The sequence below is a fragment of the Brassica rapa genome, chromosome A02 (genome assembly GCF_000309985.2).
Source record: "Brassica rapa cultivar Chiifu-401-42 chromosome A02, CAAS_Brap_v3.01, whole genome shotgun sequence".
NCBI classification, from domain to species: domain Eukaryota; kingdom Viridiplantae; phylum Streptophyta; class Magnoliopsida; order Brassicales; family Brassicaceae; genus Brassica; species Brassica rapa.
Genome location: NC_024796.2, coordinates 30343546 through 30365535, shown reverse-complemented (window position 1 = coordinate 30365535; position 21990 = coordinate 30343546). Strand labels below are relative to the sequence as shown.

The following is a 21990-nucleotide window of genomic DNA, read 5'->3' as shown; positions in this document are numbered from 1 at the left end:
TGAGTAAGAAACAGATGAATGCAGATCAAACTAAAAACTTATTTAGAAACTAATCAAAATCACAAAGTTGTGTACCATTGGATTTACAAAGACAAGGAGTATCAGACATAGAGAGAAAGAGAGTAAACAACAATACTTTTTAAGACTCATGATCATTCTTGTAAACAAGACAATAGAATGTGAGAGATACCTTGAGTTTTCACTATCTTTTCTCTTCCCTTTTTACACAGAAGGAAAATACTTGTTGAGATTAAAAGGAAGAGAGTAGAACTCTTCACTTCTCGTGTCACCTCTGAAAGATCTAAACTTATCCCACCAATGCTTCCCTCTATCTTTCCTTATCGATGAATCTTTCTTGTGCAACGTGTTGTCCAAGAAGAAGGCAACCGCGCCAGCAACAAAAGGCTCTGAGGAGAACGGCACATTCACCATATCATTGAACCAGCGAGCGCCTGTGTGGACAGGACCATAGCCTTTGATAGCAGTGTACTCATTGAAGTACTGAGGGATTGACAAACCGAGAAACACAGAGAAGCCTAAGATGAACTTGGTCCTGAAGCTGTTTAAGTTGCAGAACTGAAGAAAACTCAAACCTCCAGCTCCTACGTAGGCAAAGAAGAGACAGTACAAAGCAGCAATGATTGGTGCAGGGATTGACGCAAACACAGCTCCAAATTTTCCTGCATTAACATCAAACATCATCAGTGCATAATAAATCTTGAAAATAGATTTTAAACTTATTAAACTTACCGAGAATAGAGAAGAAGATCATGAAGCCTGCAGCTATCTGTACAACCCTTCTACTACCAACTCTTGTCAGAGCCAATAGTCCAGCATTTTCTCTGCAAGAACCAACTTTCACAGTAAGATAGCCGGAGAATATAATAAAGTAATCATCTAAGAAGATGCTTACATAGAGACAGAGGAGCCAGCACCAGTACCAAACAACCCTGATATAAGAATAGCAACTCCCTGATCCACACAAAACAAAACATAATCAGCTCAGAAGCTAATGAATATAGTCTCTTAAGTGTGCCCCAAGGTACTACCTGCCAGCCAATACCACGGCTGAGAATAGAAGGTGGCAACATTGTTGCACTTGCATATCTTGAGACAGCTATGAACCCACCCGTTGACTTTAAAGAACCAAGAAAGAAAGAAAAAAGAATAAATAGAATAACATAGCAAAAGAAAGATCAAAATGTGAAGCATATAGTGAGTGACATTACCTCAACAAGAGCAACAAAAGAAGCCATCATCATTGCAAAAGCTTCTCCAGCATCAAACGAAGGAGCACCCCACTGGAATGGCCATGGAACTCTTATCCTGAAAAGTCAAAGAAAATGTTATTATATTGGGAGCTGCAGCCATATAAGTATAGCTGAGCTGTAACCACTTACCATGGTGCAGCACCTATGATGCCAGCACGGTCAGTTCGGCAGCTTGTTTGAGTAGTTGGTGCAGCACCATTGTAGGCTCCACCAACCGTAAGAAGGTGAGCATAGATCCACACAATCACAACCGCAAATATCACAGCAAACCGGTCAAACACATTCTTCCCTGATTTGATCACATGAGGCAGATACTGCAACAGGAAAATGAAATCAAATAAATCAAATAAAGACAGATTAATTGTGTCAGTAAAGTTAAAGTAGTACCTGTGAAACAAAGACTAGAATAAGAAGCTCAGGCAGACCAATCTCTATGCACTTAGCAACCTGAAATGTAAAAAGGAATGTTAACAACTACAAGCAAGAAGTGTTTTCAGTGGCATGTAGAGTAGACTTACCCCAGGGAAACCAAACTCATACAGACCAAATCCAACTAGACCCACCAGTGGAACAGCTGAGATAGGACTTAAGAACCTGAAAATGAATTACAAAATTGAAATTAACATAAGGAAGAAGAACGTTTGAGACAATTTACTCCTTTAGACTAACCTAACAACATTGCGCCAGAGGCCACTGAAACCAAGAATCATCTGTAAGGTTGAAGCAACAATCAATGCGCCTTGTGTTGCTCTCATAATACTCTCAAACCGCTGCCAAACAATTCAAAAATGACTATAAATAGCACCAAGAAAGAGACATAATAAAAGAAGCAGAGACCACATCATTACATCTACAGGGTTTGAGGTATCACTGAATCTGCCAGAGAGGATGATGGATATGGTGGTCGGCACAAAAGTGTAAGAAGCTCCAATAACAGCAGGCAATCTTGTCCCAAAAGTTGTCTGGAGCAGTGTGTTGATGCCGGCGACAAATAGTATGGTCTGAATCATCTTTGCCTTCTCTTCCTGTAAAACAGATCAAGATCACCACTTTATTCTCTCTTTCTATGTATTTATAAGTTTAAAACTCAATAGAAGAAGACTTACATAACCACCACTCATCTGAGGAACAAGAGCAGTGGGTATGAGTACTGTAGTCCCAAGCATTACAAGGTAGTGTTGGAACCCAAGTAGAATAGCTTCAGCTGAACCACAGACAAACCATGAAGACATGTGTAAAGAAGTCAAAACCAACTCATTGAAACTAATGAAGCTAAGACAGTACCATCAGACAAAGGGTTATATTCATTACACAAAGAAAAACATCCAGAGACAGCATTGGACAAAAAAGCACTAAACTTTGACATAGACTTCAACAAATAAGGCAAGAACACACAAGTCAAGGGAACCAACAGCAAAAAAAAACTAAACCTTTAAAGCAATTTAGGAGCATTTTTTTAGAACTTAGAATCTATAAGAGGAAGCTTATGAAGCTAACACAATAACACACATCCAGAGACAGCAAGGGACAAAAAAACACAAAACTTTGACATTAGATTTCAACAAATAAGGCAAGAACACAAGTCAAGTAAACAACAGCAAAACAAAAACTAAACCTTTGAGAGATTTTTTCTAGAACTTAAAATCTATAAGAGGAAGGTAATGAAGCTAACTACAGTAACACACATCCAGAGACAGCATTGGACCAAAAAAAAGCACAAAACTTTGAACAAATCAGGCAAGAACATGAACAATAGCAAAAACTAAAACTTTACGAGAATCAAAGAGCTTTAAAAAGCAAAGCTTAGAGCTTTTTTCCAAACTTGGAAGCTAGAAGATTTAAAAAGGAAAGAGCTTTAGGAGCTTACGCCAAGGAGGAGGACTGGTGATGCAGTAAGAGATGTTGGGGAGCTGATCTTTTGGAGGATGTGGTTGTGGTTCGTCTGCTTTCGCTGCTGGAGCTCCACCCCCTGCCATGGCCCTCTCTCTGTCTCTGCAAACAACAACAATGAAGAAGAAGAAGAATGTTTCACCCAGATCGGAGAATCTACCAGGAAAGAGGTGCAATGTGTAAACCAGAAGCACAAACCAGTGGAAGCTTGTTGAGAGAAAGTGGAAGAAGAAGAAGAAGCCAAGGGAGAGGAAAACGAGTAGTGTGTGTGTGTGTTCAGGGACAAAAAGGTAAATAGCCACCCTCACCAAAGAGAAAAGCAGCTTTATTTTCTGCAAAGCTCGAGGTGAAAAAGGTCAAAAGTTAAAATTGAGGTCAAACTATTAATGAATCATGGCAATGTGGACAACAGATTAGTGTTGTTGTTAGCAATTTAATCATCTTTGTAGTTAATAGTAGTAGTAGTATCTTTTAGTGACTTATAACGCAATGAATGAGCAGTTTGTGGAATTATTATTCTGATTGGATTATTATTCATACCCATTAAAAATATGAAACACAATATTTATAAATACAATTTATTATAACACAGAAATACATAACATAATAATATACAACTCACATTTTGTGAGAAATAATTATTCTATGTTGAGTAATGTAATATAATTTGTAAAATATTGAGCAATGTAATATAACTTATGTGAACCCAAATTATTTTTATTTGTAATATATTGAGCAATGTAAAAATACAAAACTCACTTTAATTTGTAATATATTGAGCAATGTAATATAATTTATGTGAGAAATAATTATTCTATGTTAAATAATATTATTTTTATTAGTTTTTATTTTATTTATATATTTATAATTTTATGTATTAATAATAATATATATATATATATATATAAGATTTATTTGAATACTTAAGTGAAATATTATAAGGACTAAAGTAATAAGAAAATTAGTATTAATACAATTATTATAAGTTACAAATTATAGGGACTAAACTGAAATGTAAATAGTATTTTGAGGTTTCACTATTTATACCTTCAAAATTTGAGGGTTTGAAGTTTTGTTGAAGAACTAAAAACTTCAAAATTTGAGGGTTTAAAGGCCTCTTGGAGATGCTCTAATAAACGTAATTAAAACACCCATATTTTTACTAATCTTTTTACTCCTGGAAACAGATAGAATAATATTTTTAGAGGTCAACGGTGATCATAAATATTGAACAGAAACAGTGTATCAATCAGAGAGAGCGGTGCTGAAAATTGCACCGTCTGAATAAATTAATCAAGTGTGGGCTTGAGAGAAAGGGGGTAATAAATTGATTAACTAATTTTGACCAACAAAAAAATGATTACTTAATAATTAAATGGGGAAAGATGAAAGGCATGTGAACAAAGAAAGGACGTGAGGAATCTCTTTTTTCCATTAAAGTTTGCATTTTTCGAAAAGTCATAATCTTTTTCTTACTATTAATTAAAGTTGCTAAAGTTTAAAGTTAAACCCCATCTCTACAGGCTTGGAATTTTTGTAAAAATTGTAGCTAAAACTTTTCATAATTCAAGTTGTTGAAATCTGCCAAACAATAATTCATTCTTGCATTACTTTCTATAAACAAATTTCTAGAAGTGTCGGGTTGGTTAGAGGAACAAGAAAACAAAAGAAAAATACTCAAATACGGTAATCTTTGGGACTAGTCGTATACTTAAAGCACAAAAGTAAAAGACTAGAGATAGCGAGCAACACATGAAAGATAAACGTTACGTCCACCTTTTTCATTCCAATCCAACAAAACAATTATAAAGATACTTTTAACGTAAAAACACCAATATTTGTAGGGACACCGGACATGATATGTATACTTAGTGGCTGATGGGAATCAAAAATTTAATTTGGCCAGCAAACTTCTTGAGTACAGCTTTATAACATAAGCAAGGTTACTATAAATATGAAATATGTGTTTACTTTGATTTTCTATACTACAACTTACTCCTGTATACATAATGATCAAACTCAACGTTTTGTCATAACCACTGATGCATAGTTTTCGAATTAATTTATGTAATAGCTAGCTAGCACAACTGTTTTTGACCTATTTTCACCTTATTGACAACATTATTAACATAAACATGGTTACTAGAGATAATGTGGTGTTTACTTTGATGTTCTGTTCTACACTTACTCTTCTTGTTTATTCTAATTATAAGTTCTAACTCAACGTTTTGTCATAACCACCGATGCCATCTTTTTTCGAATAAATTTATGGTAATAACTAGCTAGCACAACTGTTTTGCCCTGATTTCAACTTATAGTACATTACATTGTAGTGTTTTCGTTAGAAATATGAACTGTAAAAACAAAAATCAGTCATGATTAGACCAATACTTTCCACATATGCATGTAGCATTTTCAACTGTTGCATCGATCAGTTACATGTTTCTACACAAAATATTAACATCTAAAATCTCATGAATGTTTCGTTGAATGGATCTCTTCAAATTTTATTCAAGGTCTCACACACATTATCCATGCGGGCCTTAATTAATGCAAACTAAACCTTGAAATTTTGAATGTTCATATTTTGAAATGAGATATGCATTCAATTATTTCTTAACGTGATTAATTGATGACTAACCAGCTATAATATTGTCGAAAGGAATTTTTCCCGTGATTGAGAATCTGGTCTGAAACATTATACAAGTGTAGTAATTAAACCACTAATTAGCGAACTAAGTATTTTAGGACAAACTTTTAAAAGATATTTGAGCGTATACGTCAAGAGCTAGTGTTCATAGTATTTTATAAAATTATTATGGGGAATGGACCATATAATCATTGAGATTGGAGACTCGCAAGCTGTTGTGAAAGTTGATATCGACGCAATATTCTGAATTTCTATTATTATATTCTTCTTATTATACTTTATTATCCTACTATAAAAGGGACTAAATTCAAGGTTTTTGAGACTATCCACCTCAGCCAAAATATTCTCATCTAAAAAGAATTAAAAATAAATATCATTTAGAAAATAATTAACTAACATACAACTTTTGATATTTCTAGAAATTTCAAATTTGTAACTGCTAATTTATTAATAGAATCATATATCTATATTGAATTATGTTATATTTTAATAGTTAGACTTTAAGGGTAAATAAATTATTAATTTATAATATATATAATTTATAACATTATATTGTAGTTATAAATAAAGAGAAAATAACCGGGAAGGATGAAGAAGCTCATGTAAAATTATGTAATTAAAATGGTAAAATGGTGAGTATGATGAGGTGAATCTAAGAAAATTTATTGTACAAATTATGGTGTTTTATTCGTCCACTATAATGATTTAAAATAAAATATATATTCACATAAATAAGTCAATATTTGTTGTTTTTTTTTTGGTAAGATGTTAAGATTATTATTTTCTAAAAGGTTACACTGTTGTTTTTAAACAACTTATTACAGCAAGGAAACAAAAACAACCAACAACAACTCAAGGTAAAAAAAGTCTTAAGGAAGTCTTATACAAGAAATATAAAAAGAAGTAGAGAAGATGAGAAAGAAGAACTTACCGGGTAAGAGAGGAGACGGTCACGCATCATACGGTCGAAAGAGGCAAGGATGACTGATGAAGGTGAGGAGACATGACTGAAAGTAGAGCTTGATGACTGGAGTAGCATGTGCATCTACGTTGACGCGAGGTTAATTGATCTAGGCTGCAACAGAGTGTAGATCAGCCGGAGGAGAAATCCAAACTTCAGCAGCAAAAGGCTCCCATATCAAGCGAGAGAAAGAGCACTCAAAGAAGAGATGATGGTGAGTCTCTATTTCCAGATTACAAAGGGCGCACGTTCTTGAGACTTTTAATCCCCAACGCCTCAAGCGATCCTTGGTTGGCAGTCTTCTCCGCAAAGCCAGCCATGATATAAACGCATTACGTGAAATATGTTCCTTGAACCAAATATTCTTGTGCCAATATGTATTGTTGATAGTGTTTATATTCTTTTGTGACATTAGTATCCATATTTTTTGATAAACTGATCCAAAGAGATTAGTTTGTGGAGCTAACCAAACGAGGATTATAGTGTTTACTTTGGAAAAAGTAATAGGTTGAATGATAGATGGCGTGCATGCCTTTTCACATGGAAATCTGCACATATATTAAAATTATAAGTTTTGAATCATAGAGAAAATATAGTGTATATGACTGAAGTTGGTACACTCCGAAACTAAAGATGGCTGAAATTCTTTTTTGTCAAAATGCATAGATGTGAATCTTATATGAATAGAGTTCTACATTGCTTATAGCAGTGTAATAAACTCCGTGTGTAAAGGAGAAAAAATGTTATATAAGTGAAAACAAAAATTATGATTTTTTTCTTGTGCCTGTAGGCTCTTCGCAATTTGAAGAAGAAAGAACATATTGTGTGAAAATCTTTGGCTCGGTCAAATTTTATCCAGTTGTTTACAAAACTGTTGTTATCTGATTCATGTAATTTTTCAGTGTTGATTTAAAAGCCCAAAGAACCTATCTATACTGACTTTTTTATATTTTTTCTGTGATTTGAATTTAAAAAGAGATAAAACTTTCGATAAGTTATGTAAACTCAGAACAAGTATTTAGCTTTAGAAAGCATTTACATGTTTCAAACTTATAATATATACATATATAATGTTTAAAATTATGCATATAAAACCTGTGTAAAATGTGTCTGAATATGTTTCTCTTCTTTAATGTGTTAATCGTACTATATATAATATTATTTTAAAATTTCAAAAAGTTTATGTCACTATCACATACAAAAAACCATCAATAAAAAATATAATTCTCCATCTTCAACAAAAAAATGAAAAATTATTAACATATAAATTTAAATTAAGAAAAACTAACATTGGAAAAACAAGAAGTTAATATAAAAGAAAAAAATTAACAAATAATATTATAAATAAAATAAATTTATAAGACATAATCCGCGCGAAGCGCGGAAAAAATCTAGTCATTTATAGTTTTTGATGACAATTTGTATCAGTTATAGCTTTTCTTTGTTAATGGAATTAATTGTAAAATTATTTACGATACTTTATATAAAAAATAATTACAAGATTAGAAAAAGGAAAAATTGGGGACTGAGAAAGACGGGAGCACATGGGATGGGAGTGAAGCTTTCTGGCGTACACAACACAACACTCTCATGTGCCTTTCTCTCTACCTGGTGATGGGTTTGACTGATATATTAAAAGCTTCGTTCAATTAATCACATAATTCAATTTCCATACACATATGAAGTATATTGAGTCAAATGTTAGAGTATACGTACGTATTCACAATTTTACCTATATATTCAACTGGAATACACATGACTTCTAAACCTAAAGAAACAAAAGAGATATATATATATATATATATATATATATATATGGGAGCATGGGGAATTTGGTGATCCTGACTGTAAACCTAAGTCTGCTTGCCTTTACCGTGCTAGCATCCATGTGTCCGGTCCAAGAATGCAAAAATCCACCTGAAAAAGTGATGTTTTCTGACTATGCGAACGCATATTTACTCATGATTGCGTCTATGTGTATATGTAGGTGTATGGGGAAATTGACAAAGTTTATAATTATTAAATACAAGTTGCTTGTGGTTGCAGAACTAGAAGGGAACAAAGGAAAATGAAGGTCTAATCAAACTTGTCATTGTGTAAATTATTTTCTAAAATAAAATAAGACTGATATATCAAAAGCCTATAACCAAATGCTTTCAAAATTTTAGGCAAAAAGATAACAAGACGAACAAACATTACATCTATCTATATATATATATATAAAAATGTTTGCCTCCCTCCTGTTGTGACACGTCAGCGTCAGGTCACAAAGTCGGAAGCTACCGTGCTGACACGTGTCCCCTTAAGACGGTACGCTGCGTTTCATTAATAGGACTATGCACTTCGGTTGGGCTATTCTTCTTTCACGGCTTCATGTATTTCTTTTTTCTGGACTTTATTTTTAATTCAAACTCCTGTGCAATTTGGTTGGACTTTTGACGTATTGGGCCTTTAGTTATTTTCGCACAGAATGAAGCCGCTTTCTGATTAGGGTTGTTAACCCCGTGTTCTTATTCTTTGCAAGATATCGTTTTCAAAATTACTAATCATAATATTTTCAGAACCTCGACTCTCTCTTCTCTTCAAGTTTTCCATTTTCTACTTTTATGAAAAACATCATATTAACGCTAAAACATTAGTTAAATTTATGGTTTTATATACAGAGTCCCTGACAAATATTTACTATGTTTCAGAGGTTTAAGATATCCATAGAATATATTATACTACCATATGCATATAGCAAAGAAAATTTTAAAAAATCAAATAAATCAAGACAACTAATGCGAATCACAGCCTGATAAAATAAAAACCAACCAGTAAAAAAGTAGTCTAAAATCATTACAAACACATAAATATAATAGTAATAGTTTTAAAAAAAATAAAGAAATTGTCAATCCATATTATTAAATAACAAAAATTCGTTCACATAGTTCCATGGGAAACGAAATTGGCTTAAACTGAATTAAAAAAAAACTCTAGGAATTTTTTACCAAAATTATTCATGTCGATCATATAAAAATAAATTGTATAAAATATATTATTATTAACATAATAAAATATACCACTATATTATACTCCCTTTGTTCCTTATAGATCCATTTTTAGAAGAAAAAATTTTGTTTTAAAAAGATACATTTTTTACATTTTCAAAACATTAATTAACGAAAAATTGTACTTTTCAAAAAATACAATTATGTTTAATAAAATCTCATTGGTTAAAAGTTATTGGGAATAGTTGATTAAGAAAAACAATGTATTGAAAAATACAATTTTAAATGTTTTCTTAAGAAATGTGAAAAAACTATAACATGAATCTTTTAAGAACGGAAGGAGTACTAAATCAGTGTTTTTGGCTCATTTGGTTTGATCGGTTTCATACACCAAACCGTATACATTTACCGTGATCTCTTCAATAGAACATTTACCTTCAGAACCAAACAATAATATTTGTTTTAAAAATGTCCTAATTATTTTGGATGTTGATATGGTTTATTTGATAATTTTAAAAATATGTAAATCTTTAAACAGTAATCTGTTATGTTTTAAGTTGATAAAAACGATAGATTAAATTTATTTTTCATAATTTAAAACAATAGATTTAAAAGAGATTGTAAAATATAAAATATATATTAACAATATACAACCGAAAAAACTTATTTGTTGAATATCAACCACAATTCTGAATACTATTAGTATTAAAAATCTAAAATATTGACATAATAAAAATGATTTTTTGTTAGTTAGATAAACATATGATTTTTAATAAAAATAACAAAACTAAATAATAAAAATATTTTAAAATTACTTTCAAACTGAGAATAAATTAAATATTAGTTTCTTTTAACTTCCCGCCCGTAGGGCGGACCTACCCTAGTATGCCATATAACATTGTTTTATTTTACTTCTTTTTGATTAAAAGCGCAGGAATTTTGAATTTATAAAAGTTATAGATGTTCGTTAGAAATGCGGAGTTTTAAAACAAAATTCTTATAGAGTTTAAATAAAAGCGCGGGAATTTGAAACCATAAAATTTAGACATTTTAATTAAAAATGGCAAAGTGTATAAAAGGCATATTTATTTTCTCTTCTTTACATTAAACCGTTATTTTTTGTAACTAAAAACAACTTTACCGGTAAAACAAAAATACTGCATGATGAATGGATTGTCTGTTTCTGCATCTTTTGATCTGCGAAAATATCATGGTTTTCTTACTACATGTTAATTATTTTGAGATTGTTTGTTTGTATTTGAGTTTTGATTTCATGCGTAACAGAAGATAGAATGGGAGCTTGCGATCTTCTTTTTTTTTTGGTGAAAAATGTTAAGAAAACAAATAAAAAAATGAGAGAGACATGGAGCATATGGAATTCAGTGATCATGACAATGATACTTATGGTGGTGATGGTTTTAAGACTGCTAACCGTTACAATGGTAGCATCCATGTATCTGGGAGCTTGCGGTCTTCTTCGTGAATCATTGCATATGTTCTTCCCATGTCTCTTCAGAATCTGAAAAACTTTGGATCCGCCAGTGTTTCTCCCAAGTGCAGATACACATCTTTGAATTGGTCTTATACGTTTTTGTTTTGTAAATGAAGGTGAAAGTGTTAGAAATATTACATGTATGAAAGTATATGAATGAATATTTCTTACCATGATGTAGTCTTATGTTAATCTATTTGTTATTGAGATTGTTAAACCCTAATGACATTTGGTAACCAATAAAATTGGTAAATAAAGGAGTTTATTTCCTAATGTTTTAACTAAAGCATAAGTGGCAAATGTTCTAGAAGAGAAGAGTGACTTGAAGGAAAAGTCTAATGGAAGATGCTTAAGAGAACAAGTTCAATGTATGAACCTAATGTTCTAGAACAATTCACACTTGTCTTCTCCTAATGAAATGAGTCACCTTAAGTAAAACATTTGTCACTTACTCAACTTTGATGGATGGTTGAGATTAAAGGATAAAACTTGCCAAAGGAGAAAGAAAGTCTTGGTGAGAAAGTAATCAAAACTTGATGAGGAAGCTATGTCCCTCTCTCCACCTATAAATATATGTTTTTACTCCATCCTAAAGCATCATGAAGAAAATCTAAAGAGAAACACATAAAGAAAGATTGTAGGCAAGGGGATAGAAGATCTAACTCCAACTTAAAGATCAAAAGATCATCTTATGGAGAGAAGGTACAAACAAAGGGGAAGTTATATGTAGTCACTTTATAATATCACAAGGTTTAAGTTAGATATGTTTGTAGCTTTGTTAAGTTCAGTTTCTATAAACATATGAATTATAGCGAGTCAGATGTGAGAAATATACAAACAAATGGGTTGCCATAAACAGTATACATTCATTCACCTATATAACTTTCTTTGGAATACACATGACTTCCAAGCCCAAAAAAATGAGAGGGACATGGAGAGCATATGGAATTCGGTGATCATGACAATGATACCATTGGTGATGGTTTTAAGACTGCTAACCGTTACAATGGTAGCATCCATGTATCTGGAACTGGCAAAGAAGACAACTATCTACTTAAAACCTTCAAACTGATGCTCTCTAACTATGTGTATACCAACATTTACTCTTGATTGGGTCTTGTATATTTATGTTTATGGCTCTGTAAATAGGGAAATTGATAAAGTTTGTAATTTTTAAATACAAATTGCTTGGGGTTACTGAGCCAGAGGGATTAAAGACAATGAAGATGTATCAAGGCCTCTTATCATGTAAACTCTTTTCTAGAAAAATAAAATAAGATCAAAAGCCTATAGCCAAATGCTTACCAAAGTTTACGCAAAAAGATAATCAGATAAACAAATATTATATATGCCACATATCATTGTCTTATTTTACTTGTTTTTGGTTAAAAACACAGGAATTATGAAGTTATAAAAGTTATAAATGCTAACTAGAAATGCGAGAATTTTGAAACCATAAAATTTATAGAGTTAAAAAAGAATGTGAAAAAATTGAAACCATAAAATTTATAGTTTAAATAAACGGGATAATTTTTGAAATTATAAACTTTATACATTTTAATTAAATATGACACAGTGTCGAAGCTATAAAAGTTATATTTTTTTCCTTCTTAAAAATTAAACAATTATTTCACTAAATGAAAACTACTCTTTATTTATTTCTTGTTGTTAGAACTATTTACTAAATCCATATATGTAACTACATTTTTCTAATTTCTTTTACAGCTACCCTTAAATGATTATTTTTATTGTTAAAATGTATAAAATAAAAAAAAGAAAAAAACATAGGAAAAATAAATATAAAAATATTTTTTTTTTAATTTTGAATATGAAATTACCCAGAAATATCTTTACAACTTGCATAGTTTTCTTTATTCAACTAATTACACATAATTCTGTTTCCATAAAGATATAATTATATTGAGTCAACTGTGATAAATGGACAGACAAATGAGTTTCCATAAACAATATACATATTTACAATTTCACCTATATAACTTCTATTGTAATACACACAACTTCCAAAAAACCCAAAGAAAAGAGAGAAAGAGACATGGAGAGCATATGGAGTTTGGTGATCATGATGATGATAATTATGGTGATGGTGGTTTTAACACTAGTGCTTACCATTACAATGGATGTATCCATGTATCTGGAACTGGGCAAAGAAAGCAAATATCTAATTGAAACCTTCAAAGTGACGTTCTCTAACTATGTGTACCCACATCTACTCTTGATTGGGTCTATGTGTATATTTATGTTTATGGCTCTGTATATAGGGAAATTGATAAAGTTTGTAATTTTTAAATACAAATTGCTTGGGGTTACGGAGGAGCCGGAGGGATTAAAGGCAAATGAAGGTGTATCAGAGCCTCTCCTCATGTAATCCTTTTCTAGAAAAAAAATAAAAAAAAATAAAACTGATATATCAAAAGTCTATAACAAAATGCTTTCAAAATTTTATGGAGAAAGATAATCAGATGAACAAACATTATCTGCCATACATCATTGTTTTATTTTACTTTTTTTCGGTTAAAACACGGAAATTTTGAAGTTATGAAAGTTATAAATATTGGTTAGAAACACATGAATTTGTAAACCATAAGATTTATAAAATTTAAATAAAACACGGGAAATTTTGAAACCATAAGATTTATAGAGCTTAAATAAAACGCGGGAAATTTTGAAACCATAAAATTTATATATTTTATGTACAAATGACAAAGTGTCTAAGCTATAAAAGTACATTTTTTCTTTCAAATTAAACAACTATTTCAAATAATAAAAAACAATTTAACCGATAGAAAATAATATTGCATGAAACAATTTTACAGGTGTATTGAGCTAATTCACCCTTATTATAAAGCGCTTATGAAAAATATGAGTTTTACATATATTACAAACCAACAAATAAAACCTCCTGAAAGATCTTACTAGGACGTGGCATGAGAGAGTATCAACAAGGTTCTTTTTGGTGAACAAATCTGCAAAAGTATCATGGGGTTTCTTGCTACATTTAATTTATTTTGAGGAAGGGATCTACTCTATTAATTTAGAGTCCTAAATTTTATCTACTTAAAAATGTTGTCACTTAAATTTGAAATGGTCCAACAAAACATGTAACAGTATTTAGAACATCAATACTATTATAATAAGATAATCCCTATTTATTAGTCTTACTTCATTGTAATATATTAATAAATTGCTACAGATTTTTCTAACAAAATTTTATCCTCCACTGAAAGTATTTTCGTCCAACTTAATTTGGTTATGTTACATACTTACGAGATCCACTAATATTAATGGACAAAATATGTTTGTCATATACAAAAACATAATCTTATAGACTCCATTTGATGTTTATAGATTACAATTATTGCTCCATCATTATAATATAAGTTCTAATTCCTATTACAATAACATGAGATCTGAGACATGAAAAATATATCATCTTCAAATATTATTTCTACACATCATGGAAAAAAAACTATTGTTTCAATGAGGGTTTCAAAAATCATGTATAGGAAAATGTGTTTTCTTGCAGACATTTTTTTAACAACAAACGACTGTTCAATTATTCAAACTAGTGATGGTCTGTATAACTAAACTGGAATACAACAACTAATGTAAAACAATTCTCTATAAAAAGACTGTGCAGATCAAGCTAAATAACCGACAATTCCATTGCGAGCTCTTGGGATATAAGAATCTTGAAATCCCGGAAGCAAATCTGGAGAGTCTTGGTGGCATTTTAGAAGCTTAATTTTCTCTATTAAAAGAGAATTACAATTTCTATCTACCAATTACATATATTTTATTATTTATATTAATCTATTAAATATAAAGCATTTCTGAAAGTCTTAATAATTATAAAGATATTAATAACCAATCAATTTTAACTGTAAATGTAAACTGTTCTATTAGTTATAACAAAACCTTTTGAGACAAATCTCACACAATGTTACTAAAATTTTTAAGTATATTTTCTAAAATTAATGCACATTGATTAATTTTTTAATTAGTAATATAATAATATTATAAATTAATGTTAAATAAAATTATGCTGTTTTATTAAAAAAAATATAACTACACTCTATATTATATTAAAATAGAAGTAAACTATAATTGCAAGGCATCATCAACACAGTCGGAAATCTATTGATCAACTACGAAGACTCATAGACAAGGCAGTAAGAAATCGAATCAGTTCACTCAGATATAAACCAGACCACAAACTGGAGGGATTACTAAGAAGATGGTTCCAAGTCACACTTTAGTGTCTGTTCAGCATTGATGCTATTCTTTTTTACAGCATTGAGCATTTGTAAATAACATTCTTTTCTATAGATCAATAAATTTGAAATTTCATCAAAACAAAATTAAGAATTAGATATGAAAATTGTATTAAATTGGTAAATTACCATATTTTTAAAAATCACTTTCATTTAATTAAATAAAAATATCATTTACCAATTAAAGGATTAAAATTTATAAATTAAGTAATATTTTATACAAAACAATTGTTTAACATATGTTAAACTTTTATATCTACAACTATATATTATCTAATTAATTTTGAAAATAAAAAAAATATATTATCTAAAAGTAATTATATACAAAATATAATATTATGTAACTAACCTTTAATTTAAGTGTTATTTACAAAATATGCTATTTGATAACTTTGAAATTTTAATAATTCATTAAAGATAATAATGATTAATCAATTTTAACTTAAAATTAAAATTTTAATATATATTATAAAATATGTAGAGAAAAATATAAAAATCCTTATCAATAATTTCTGATTTTTAATAATATAATTCATTACTTTACTAACAAAAAAAATCAAAAGTCATATAATTTCCAAGCTCAAAAAAGTTATGTATTAATTTTCAAATTTCTCTTGACCAAATATAAAATTTTGAAAATAAAAATATCAAACTCAAATAATAATATTCAAAATTTTACAAAATATAAAATAATAGATGATAAAGTATATATTTTTTAATTGCAGCACGATAAAAATAATGTTGTAAAAATTATAGTGGCATAATATTTTAAAACTGACGTTAATAACAAAAACAATTAATAGCATAACATTCAAAATATCATATATTGGTAAAATACACTAAAATAATGTGAAAGATGATCTATACATAAAATCTAATAAAATAATATGGTTAAATTACTTAAACTGAAAATTGTATTTACTTATAAATCATACAATGTACTAAAATAATAGATGCTAAAGTATATTTTTAAATACAACATGGAATAAATTATTCTAAACAAATATCAGTTATATAGTGTAGCTAAATAAACTTTCAAATTTTATTCAAACTGTAGAAATTTTAAAAAAATATTCTCAAAGAGATTTTCTATTCTGTTATTTCATATTATGAATTTATTGTACCGAACTCAAAAATATATTAGTATGTAATAAAAATTAATAACAAAGTAAAATGTATAAAACAAATCATTATATATTAATAATGTCAAATAAGAAACCTAACCAAGAAGATTATAGAATTACACATTATAAAATACTAAAATGTAAATTATATATTTAAAACTTTTGCGATAATATACATTTATAAAATAAAAATTATCCGCACGGACGTGCGGGTCAAAATCTAGTTGTTTGTTTGTGTTTGAGTTTTGATTTACACGCGCATTTGTTCGTCAAGTTACTAACAGAAGACACAACGGGAGTTTGTGGACTTCATTGTGAATCATTTGCATATGTTCTTCCCATGTCTCTTCAAAATCTGAGAAACTTGGGATCCTCCAGTGTTTCTCTCAAGTCCAAAGAGAACCGTGACATGAAGAAGTCAATCCAAATTCATTCTCGTGGAATAGAGAAGAGAATTAATTAAATGCTTACTATTTAATTGCTATATATTTTTTTGTCAATAATTGCAATACATTTAATATATTAAAAGTTTAGAAGACTGAATTTCACTTGACTTTAAATTTAATGTAGAAATATAGTGGAATTTAGTTAACTGTTTGAAAATGTTACTATCATTAATATAATTAAATAAGTACATTAGTTTATTGGGTTGGTCACATTTGCAACCTTGTACTCTTCGTCACAAGAAAATGACTAATATATTGCAATAACAGGATTGAAACAAATAAACATAATTGAGTTAATAATAGTAAGCTCTCTGACTCTTTCTCTCTTCAATGTAAACTATTTGATTGATTAGAGGCTAATAATCTTTCTTCTATTACCTCATCTATATATATATGTCTCTCATTTATCACACAAACTCAAAAGTGAAATGTAAGATCATCATCATCAATGCCGAGTCACCATCCTCCCACAGAGAATGCTTCTGTCCAAAAAGAAAGGTAAAAATCACTATCTTCCAAATCAAATGAAGCAGAGTTTGTTAAGGTCTATCTGTACACTTACGATAAACACCCATGTGTTGACTTTTGCTTCTTCTTTTTCTTAGTCTTCTCCTTTTGTTTAACCACCGGTTTGATCACTTCCTTGATTGCAGAATCAAAAACTGCTTTCACGTTCTGCAAAACGTAAAACTTTCAGTTTCTCTGTCTATCTGAATGAGAAGAGTTGTATAGTATATAGAACATACCTGTTGAGTTTTTGAGCTGCATTCAATGTAATATGTTGCTCCAATTAGCTTACGCAGTTCCTCTCCCTGTGACATTGTAATGTTTATTCATACATAAAGCTTTATAAAAAAAGGAATCATATGGAATCTACAGTACTGAGATCAAACCTGTGCAGTAGTTACAGGAGATAGTCCAGGATGGTCAGCCAAATAGTGCCTATCTTCGCGGAGATCTAAGTAAAATGTTGTAAGAATCATAAGCATGTAAATATATCTGACTGTTTGGTAAAATGTTACTCAGTTTCTTTACCTAATTTGGTACCAACAAGGACTAATGGAACTCCGGGGGCAAAGTGCTGGAGTTCAGGGATCCACTGACTCAACAAGAACATTCATATAACATTAGAAATGACTCAGATACTAAAGTATGTATCAGTTTTCCCAAACTCAAACCTTTTTGAAAACATTCTCGTAGCTAGCTCGGCTGACCAATGAGAAAGACAAGACGAAAACATCTGCTCCTCTGTAACTTAAAGGCCTTAATCTATTATAGTCTTCTTGCCCTGCAAAACAAAAACACACACACTCAGATGCAACAATCTTCAAATCAATCAATACTCAATAGCAAAGAAGTTTACAGATAGTGTTCATTACCAGCAGTGTCCCATAGTCCTAGATTAACAGTGGTGCCTTCAACTACAACGTTTGCACTAAAGTTGTCAAAAACTGTTGGTATGTAGTCCTGTTACAACAAGATCATCAAAATCAATCCACTGTTTCAAATAAGGCCAAATCAAACGAGATAACACAAATCTTATTTCATACACAATCCCTTGAAAAAGGAGCTAACTTTGAATACCTATATAGATTCTAAGATTCTTTTAAGACAAAGGGAAGCTAAAATTTGAGAAACCCAGATAGATTTTCAGTGAATTGGAGATACCCATGAGAAAAAGGAGCTACCTTTGAATACCTAGATAGATTCTAAGAAAGGGGAAGCTAAAATTTGAGATACCCATGAGAAAAAGGAGCTAACTTTGAATACATAGAAAAGATTCTAAGAATCTCTTAAGACAAGGGGAAGCTAAAATTGGAGAAACCCAGATAGATTTTCAGTGAATTGGAGATACCCATGAGATAAAAATCGAAACTTTGAACTAAATCTGAGAAACCCAGATGAGGTTCCTGATCAAAGTTTCAGACAGAGACAACAAGAGAGGTGTAGTAAACTCACAGTAGGGAATTTGTTGCTGGTGTAGCAGATGAGCATACATGTTTTACCAACGGCGCCATCTCCAACAGTGACGCATTTTATGAACTTTGAAGCACTTGAAGCCATCGATTGAATCTCAACACATACAAAAAGCAAAACAACAAAGAGCAGAAGGAGAAGAAGAAAGTAGAGAGATAAATGAAGTGATTTACTTAAAAAGAGGAGTAGAAAACACAAACACCACAATACAACATAGGAGGTAGGGTTCGTTGCAAAACTTTATGGCTTCTTTTTCATTTTCATTTTTTTTCTTTCTGTTTGCTCTTTTACAATGTTTCCAAATTTTTATGTTAAAATATTATTAAAATTTTGTTAAATGGTGTTTGTTGGCTTTTGTTTTGGATGTAGTTGGATAGAGGAAGGAGCGGGGGATGAGGTGACTCACATGATCCGTCTTCCTTGCTTCTCCGTTTCCTAAATTCTTGCTTCATTTATTACTCTTAACCAGCAACAGTGACAACTGAACGATGGCTGATCTCATATATGTATGGTTCATTAACATGTACTGTCGAATATATGTTTTGCTATTTTTTCTCTTGTTTTTTAAAATATAATATAGAGCATAACCTACTATGGGTTTTACATACAATATGTCGGGATATTTATCATCGAAACAAAATTAGATTAATTTTTGTATATATAAACCACCATTTCACAAGATATTTTATGAACAAGATGTAGCAAATTCTAATTTATATAATAAAATATATTTTATCATCCTACTTGATAATCATAAACAAAAAAAAATACAAATAGAAGATATATTGATAATTAAACCACTCCATAATCTCATACGTTTAGATGATTTGGGTTTGGTCTAAAAAAATGGATATTAAAAATATATATTTTATAATTTATAATTTTATTTTAAAATATTCATTTCTTATATTGATTGTGTGCATCATGGAATTTTTTCCGAAACTTATCATGGAATTTACTGAATAATGTTAAAATCGGCCAACAAGAGTTTCGTTGGCAACAACCAGCAATAAACATTCCCAAAGGATATATAATATAGTTTGAACAGTTCTTGTTTAGAAAGTAAAAGTGTATGTTACATGTGTTGAGCCAAACTTGTCTGAATACATCTACCAAAAGCGTATAAATGATCAACAAAGTCACATGTAATATAATTTATAAGATAATTTAGTTAATTAGAGTGATTTTAGTTGGAGTAATACCTACGACTATATCGACGCAACTACCATAAATATGAAATTTCAAAAGTAGAGGTGTTCACAAGGAGAGGACCACGGTGCTTATTGCTCTATAGTCTAAAAGTGTATTATTTTAAAAGTTATCCCCACCCAACACTTCCAAATTAAGATCTACAATTTAAATAAGAAGTAGATGTCTAGTAATACAATCAAATGATAAAACATGGAAAAAATGGAAGGAACTAATTATCATTAGACTATAATAAAATGTACTCCCTCCGTATCAATTTAATTGATGTTTAAGGATTTTGATTTTGTTTCAAAATAAGTGATGTTCTCACAATTTTAGATAAAATTTAATGTTATTTAAAAATTTTGACCAATTATAAAATACTATATCTTTTTTATTGGTTGAAATAGTTTTATTTAATGTTATTTTATGTAACCAAAGCCAATTACATAAAAATTTGTATTTTCTTAATATTTGTGCAAAAACTTTAAACACTTCTTAAAATGATACAGATAGAGTAATATACATAAACATTTTTATATTGAAAATACATGTACTTAATCATGCGATTCTAGATATCATATGATTCAGAACAAAGTCGTATTACTAAACGTAAATAGTAATTAAAGTTTTATGCTAAATTTTAAATTAATATGTCCTGCTGGTAAGTAAGGATAACGTCACTAAAGAAACAATTGATTTGAAGTTAAAACGTGTAGCGGGCCGCATTTGATTGTCTTATAGTTGACCATCAAACTTGTATTGAATCAGAGCTGCCCGTATTAATGTACTATCGAGCACAGGTTTGAGATTTGTTCCAAAAGAATATTTCAGTTGCCTCTGGCTATATGACACATGATTATGATTTGATTGTTCTTTTTCCAGTTTATGAGAATGCAAGTCTTGTGGTCTAGTGATTGATAGAATTGGAACCAATGCCTTAGCATAGATCAAATATCAAGGAATAAGTAAATAGAGATGAAGACAAACATACATTTAACAATTTAAATGATTTTACACTTATGAACTACATGCTGAGTTTTACAAGAAGCAATTCTCAAAAGGGTCAGGTTTTAATGAACACTAGACACTATCAAACTAAATGGCACACCACTCTCGAAAGAGGATGAGATGGATGTTACAATACTACACTTAAAGTTCTTAATCACGCTTGATCACTTTTACTTTCTCATCTATAACTTGGTAGAGCAAGTCCCACGCATCATTTTTCAGCTTAGCAACTTGATCTCGAAGATCCCTTCCATAGTAACCCGATGTATAACTGTTAAGATCTGTTGGAAAAAAAAAACAACCAAAAATGATGTTTATCAGAAAAATTGGAAAGCTCCAAAACCTGGGAGAGATTCGAGTGTGGTACAACTTACTCGGCCACAGATAATGTCGACCCATTCTTTTCGAGTGTCCCAAGGGATGGCTTTAGCCGCTTTGCCATGTAAGTTCTGCATCAGATCTGTCACATCCTTACGAAGATCATGGATATTAAGAGGATTCCCAAATAAACAAGTGTCCATCGCAGAGATACCACTGTCCACAAGGGTCAAGTTTTAATCAACACTACACTATCAAACTAATTAAATGGCACACCGCTCTTCAGCAAGAAGATGCCTATACAACTCAGGAGCTGTTGAAGTGTACTTAGGCTCAATATTGGTCCATCCATATTGCTTGTTGCCATCATGCACCATTGT

At 30.5% G+C, this 21990-nt stretch overlaps 2 protein-coding genes and 1 long non-coding RNA gene across 5 annotated transcripts; 1 reads left to right on the top strand and 2 right to left on the bottom strand.

Annotated features, from left to right (window-relative positions):
• Nucleotides 1–19: 19 nt before the first annotated feature.
• Nucleotides 20–3506, bottom strand: LOC103855030 (nucleobase-ascorbate transporter 6). Of its 2 annotated transcripts, XM_009131992.2 has the most exons (13): nt 3360–3506; nt 3139–3263; nt 2378–2475; nt 2120–2296; nt 1941–2041; nt 1790–1865; nt 1659–1718; nt 1401–1585; nt 1230–1326; nt 1050–1136; nt 914–972; nt 751–842; nt 20–680 (listed from the first exon to the last, which is right to left on the bottom strand). In XM_009131992.2, exons 2-13 carry the CDS (start codon nt 3245–3247, stop codon nt 223–225), a joined length of 1599 nt encoding a protein of 532 aa, XP_009130240.2. In that variant the 5' UTR covers nt 3248–3263; nt 3360–3506; the 3' UTR covers nt 20–222. The 2 variants fall into 2 exon arrangements, with proteins under 2 accessions (XP_009130240.2, XP_033141657.1); XM_033285766.1 differs by having other exon boundaries at nt 3139–3387.
• Nucleotides 3507–8407: 4901 nt separating this feature from the next.
• On the top strand, nt 8408–16764 carry LOC103855029. The gene is made up of 2 exons (XR_630624.2): nt 8408–11956; nt 12166–16764. It is a non-coding gene; the product is annotated as an uncharacterized LOC103855029 (long non-coding RNA).
• Nucleotides 16765–17258: 494 nt separating this feature from the next.
• LOC103855028 (rac-like GTP-binding protein ARAC10) lies at nt 17259–19530 on the bottom strand. Of its 2 annotated transcripts, none has more exons than XM_009131991.3 (8): nt 19076–19530; nt 18496–18583; nt 18295–18404; nt 18152–18215; nt 18010–18074; nt 17863–17928; nt 17679–17791; nt 17259–17595 (listed from the first exon to the last, which is right to left on the bottom strand). In XM_009131991.3, exons 1-8 carry the CDS (start codon nt 19178–19180, stop codon nt 17562–17564), a joined length of 645 nt encoding a protein of 214 aa, XP_009130239.1. In that variant the 5' UTR covers nt 19181–19530; the 3' UTR covers nt 17259–17561. The 2 variants fall into 2 exon arrangements, with proteins under 2 accessions (XP_009130239.1, XP_009130238.1); XM_009131990.3 differs by having other exon boundaries at nt 17264–17598; nt 19076–19511.
• Between the last annotated feature and the right edge of the window lie 2460 nt (nt 19531–21990).

Excerpts from the sequence above, each read along its gene's own strand:
- LOC103855028 (XM_009131990.3), bottom strand. The coding sequence starts at position 19,180 with ATGGCTTCAAGTGCTTCAAAGTTCATAAAATGCGTCACTGTTGGAGAT. Across the intron at positions 18,216-18,294 it reads ACGAGAATGTTTTCAAAAAG|TGGATCCCTGAACTCCAGCA; the intron begins GTTTGAGTTTGG and ends TTGTTGAGTCAG. Across the intron at positions 17,599-17,678 it reads TCAACACATGGGTGTTTATC|AAGCATTCTCTGTGGGAGGA; the intron begins GTAAGTGTACAG and ends CTTTTTGGACAG.
- LOC103855030 (XM_009131992.2), bottom strand. The coding sequence starts at position 3,247 with ATGGCAGGGGGTGGAGCTCCAGCAGCGAAAGCAGACGAACCACAACCA. Across the intron at positions 2,297-2,377 it reads CTCAGATGAGTGGTGGTTAT|GAAGAGAAGGCAAAGATGAT; the intron begins GTAAGTCTTCTT and ends TCTGTTTTACAG. Across the intron at positions 681-750 it reads GATCTTCTTCTCTATTCTCG|GAAAATTTGGAGCTGTGTTT; the intron begins GTAAGTTTAATA and ends ATGTTAATGCAG.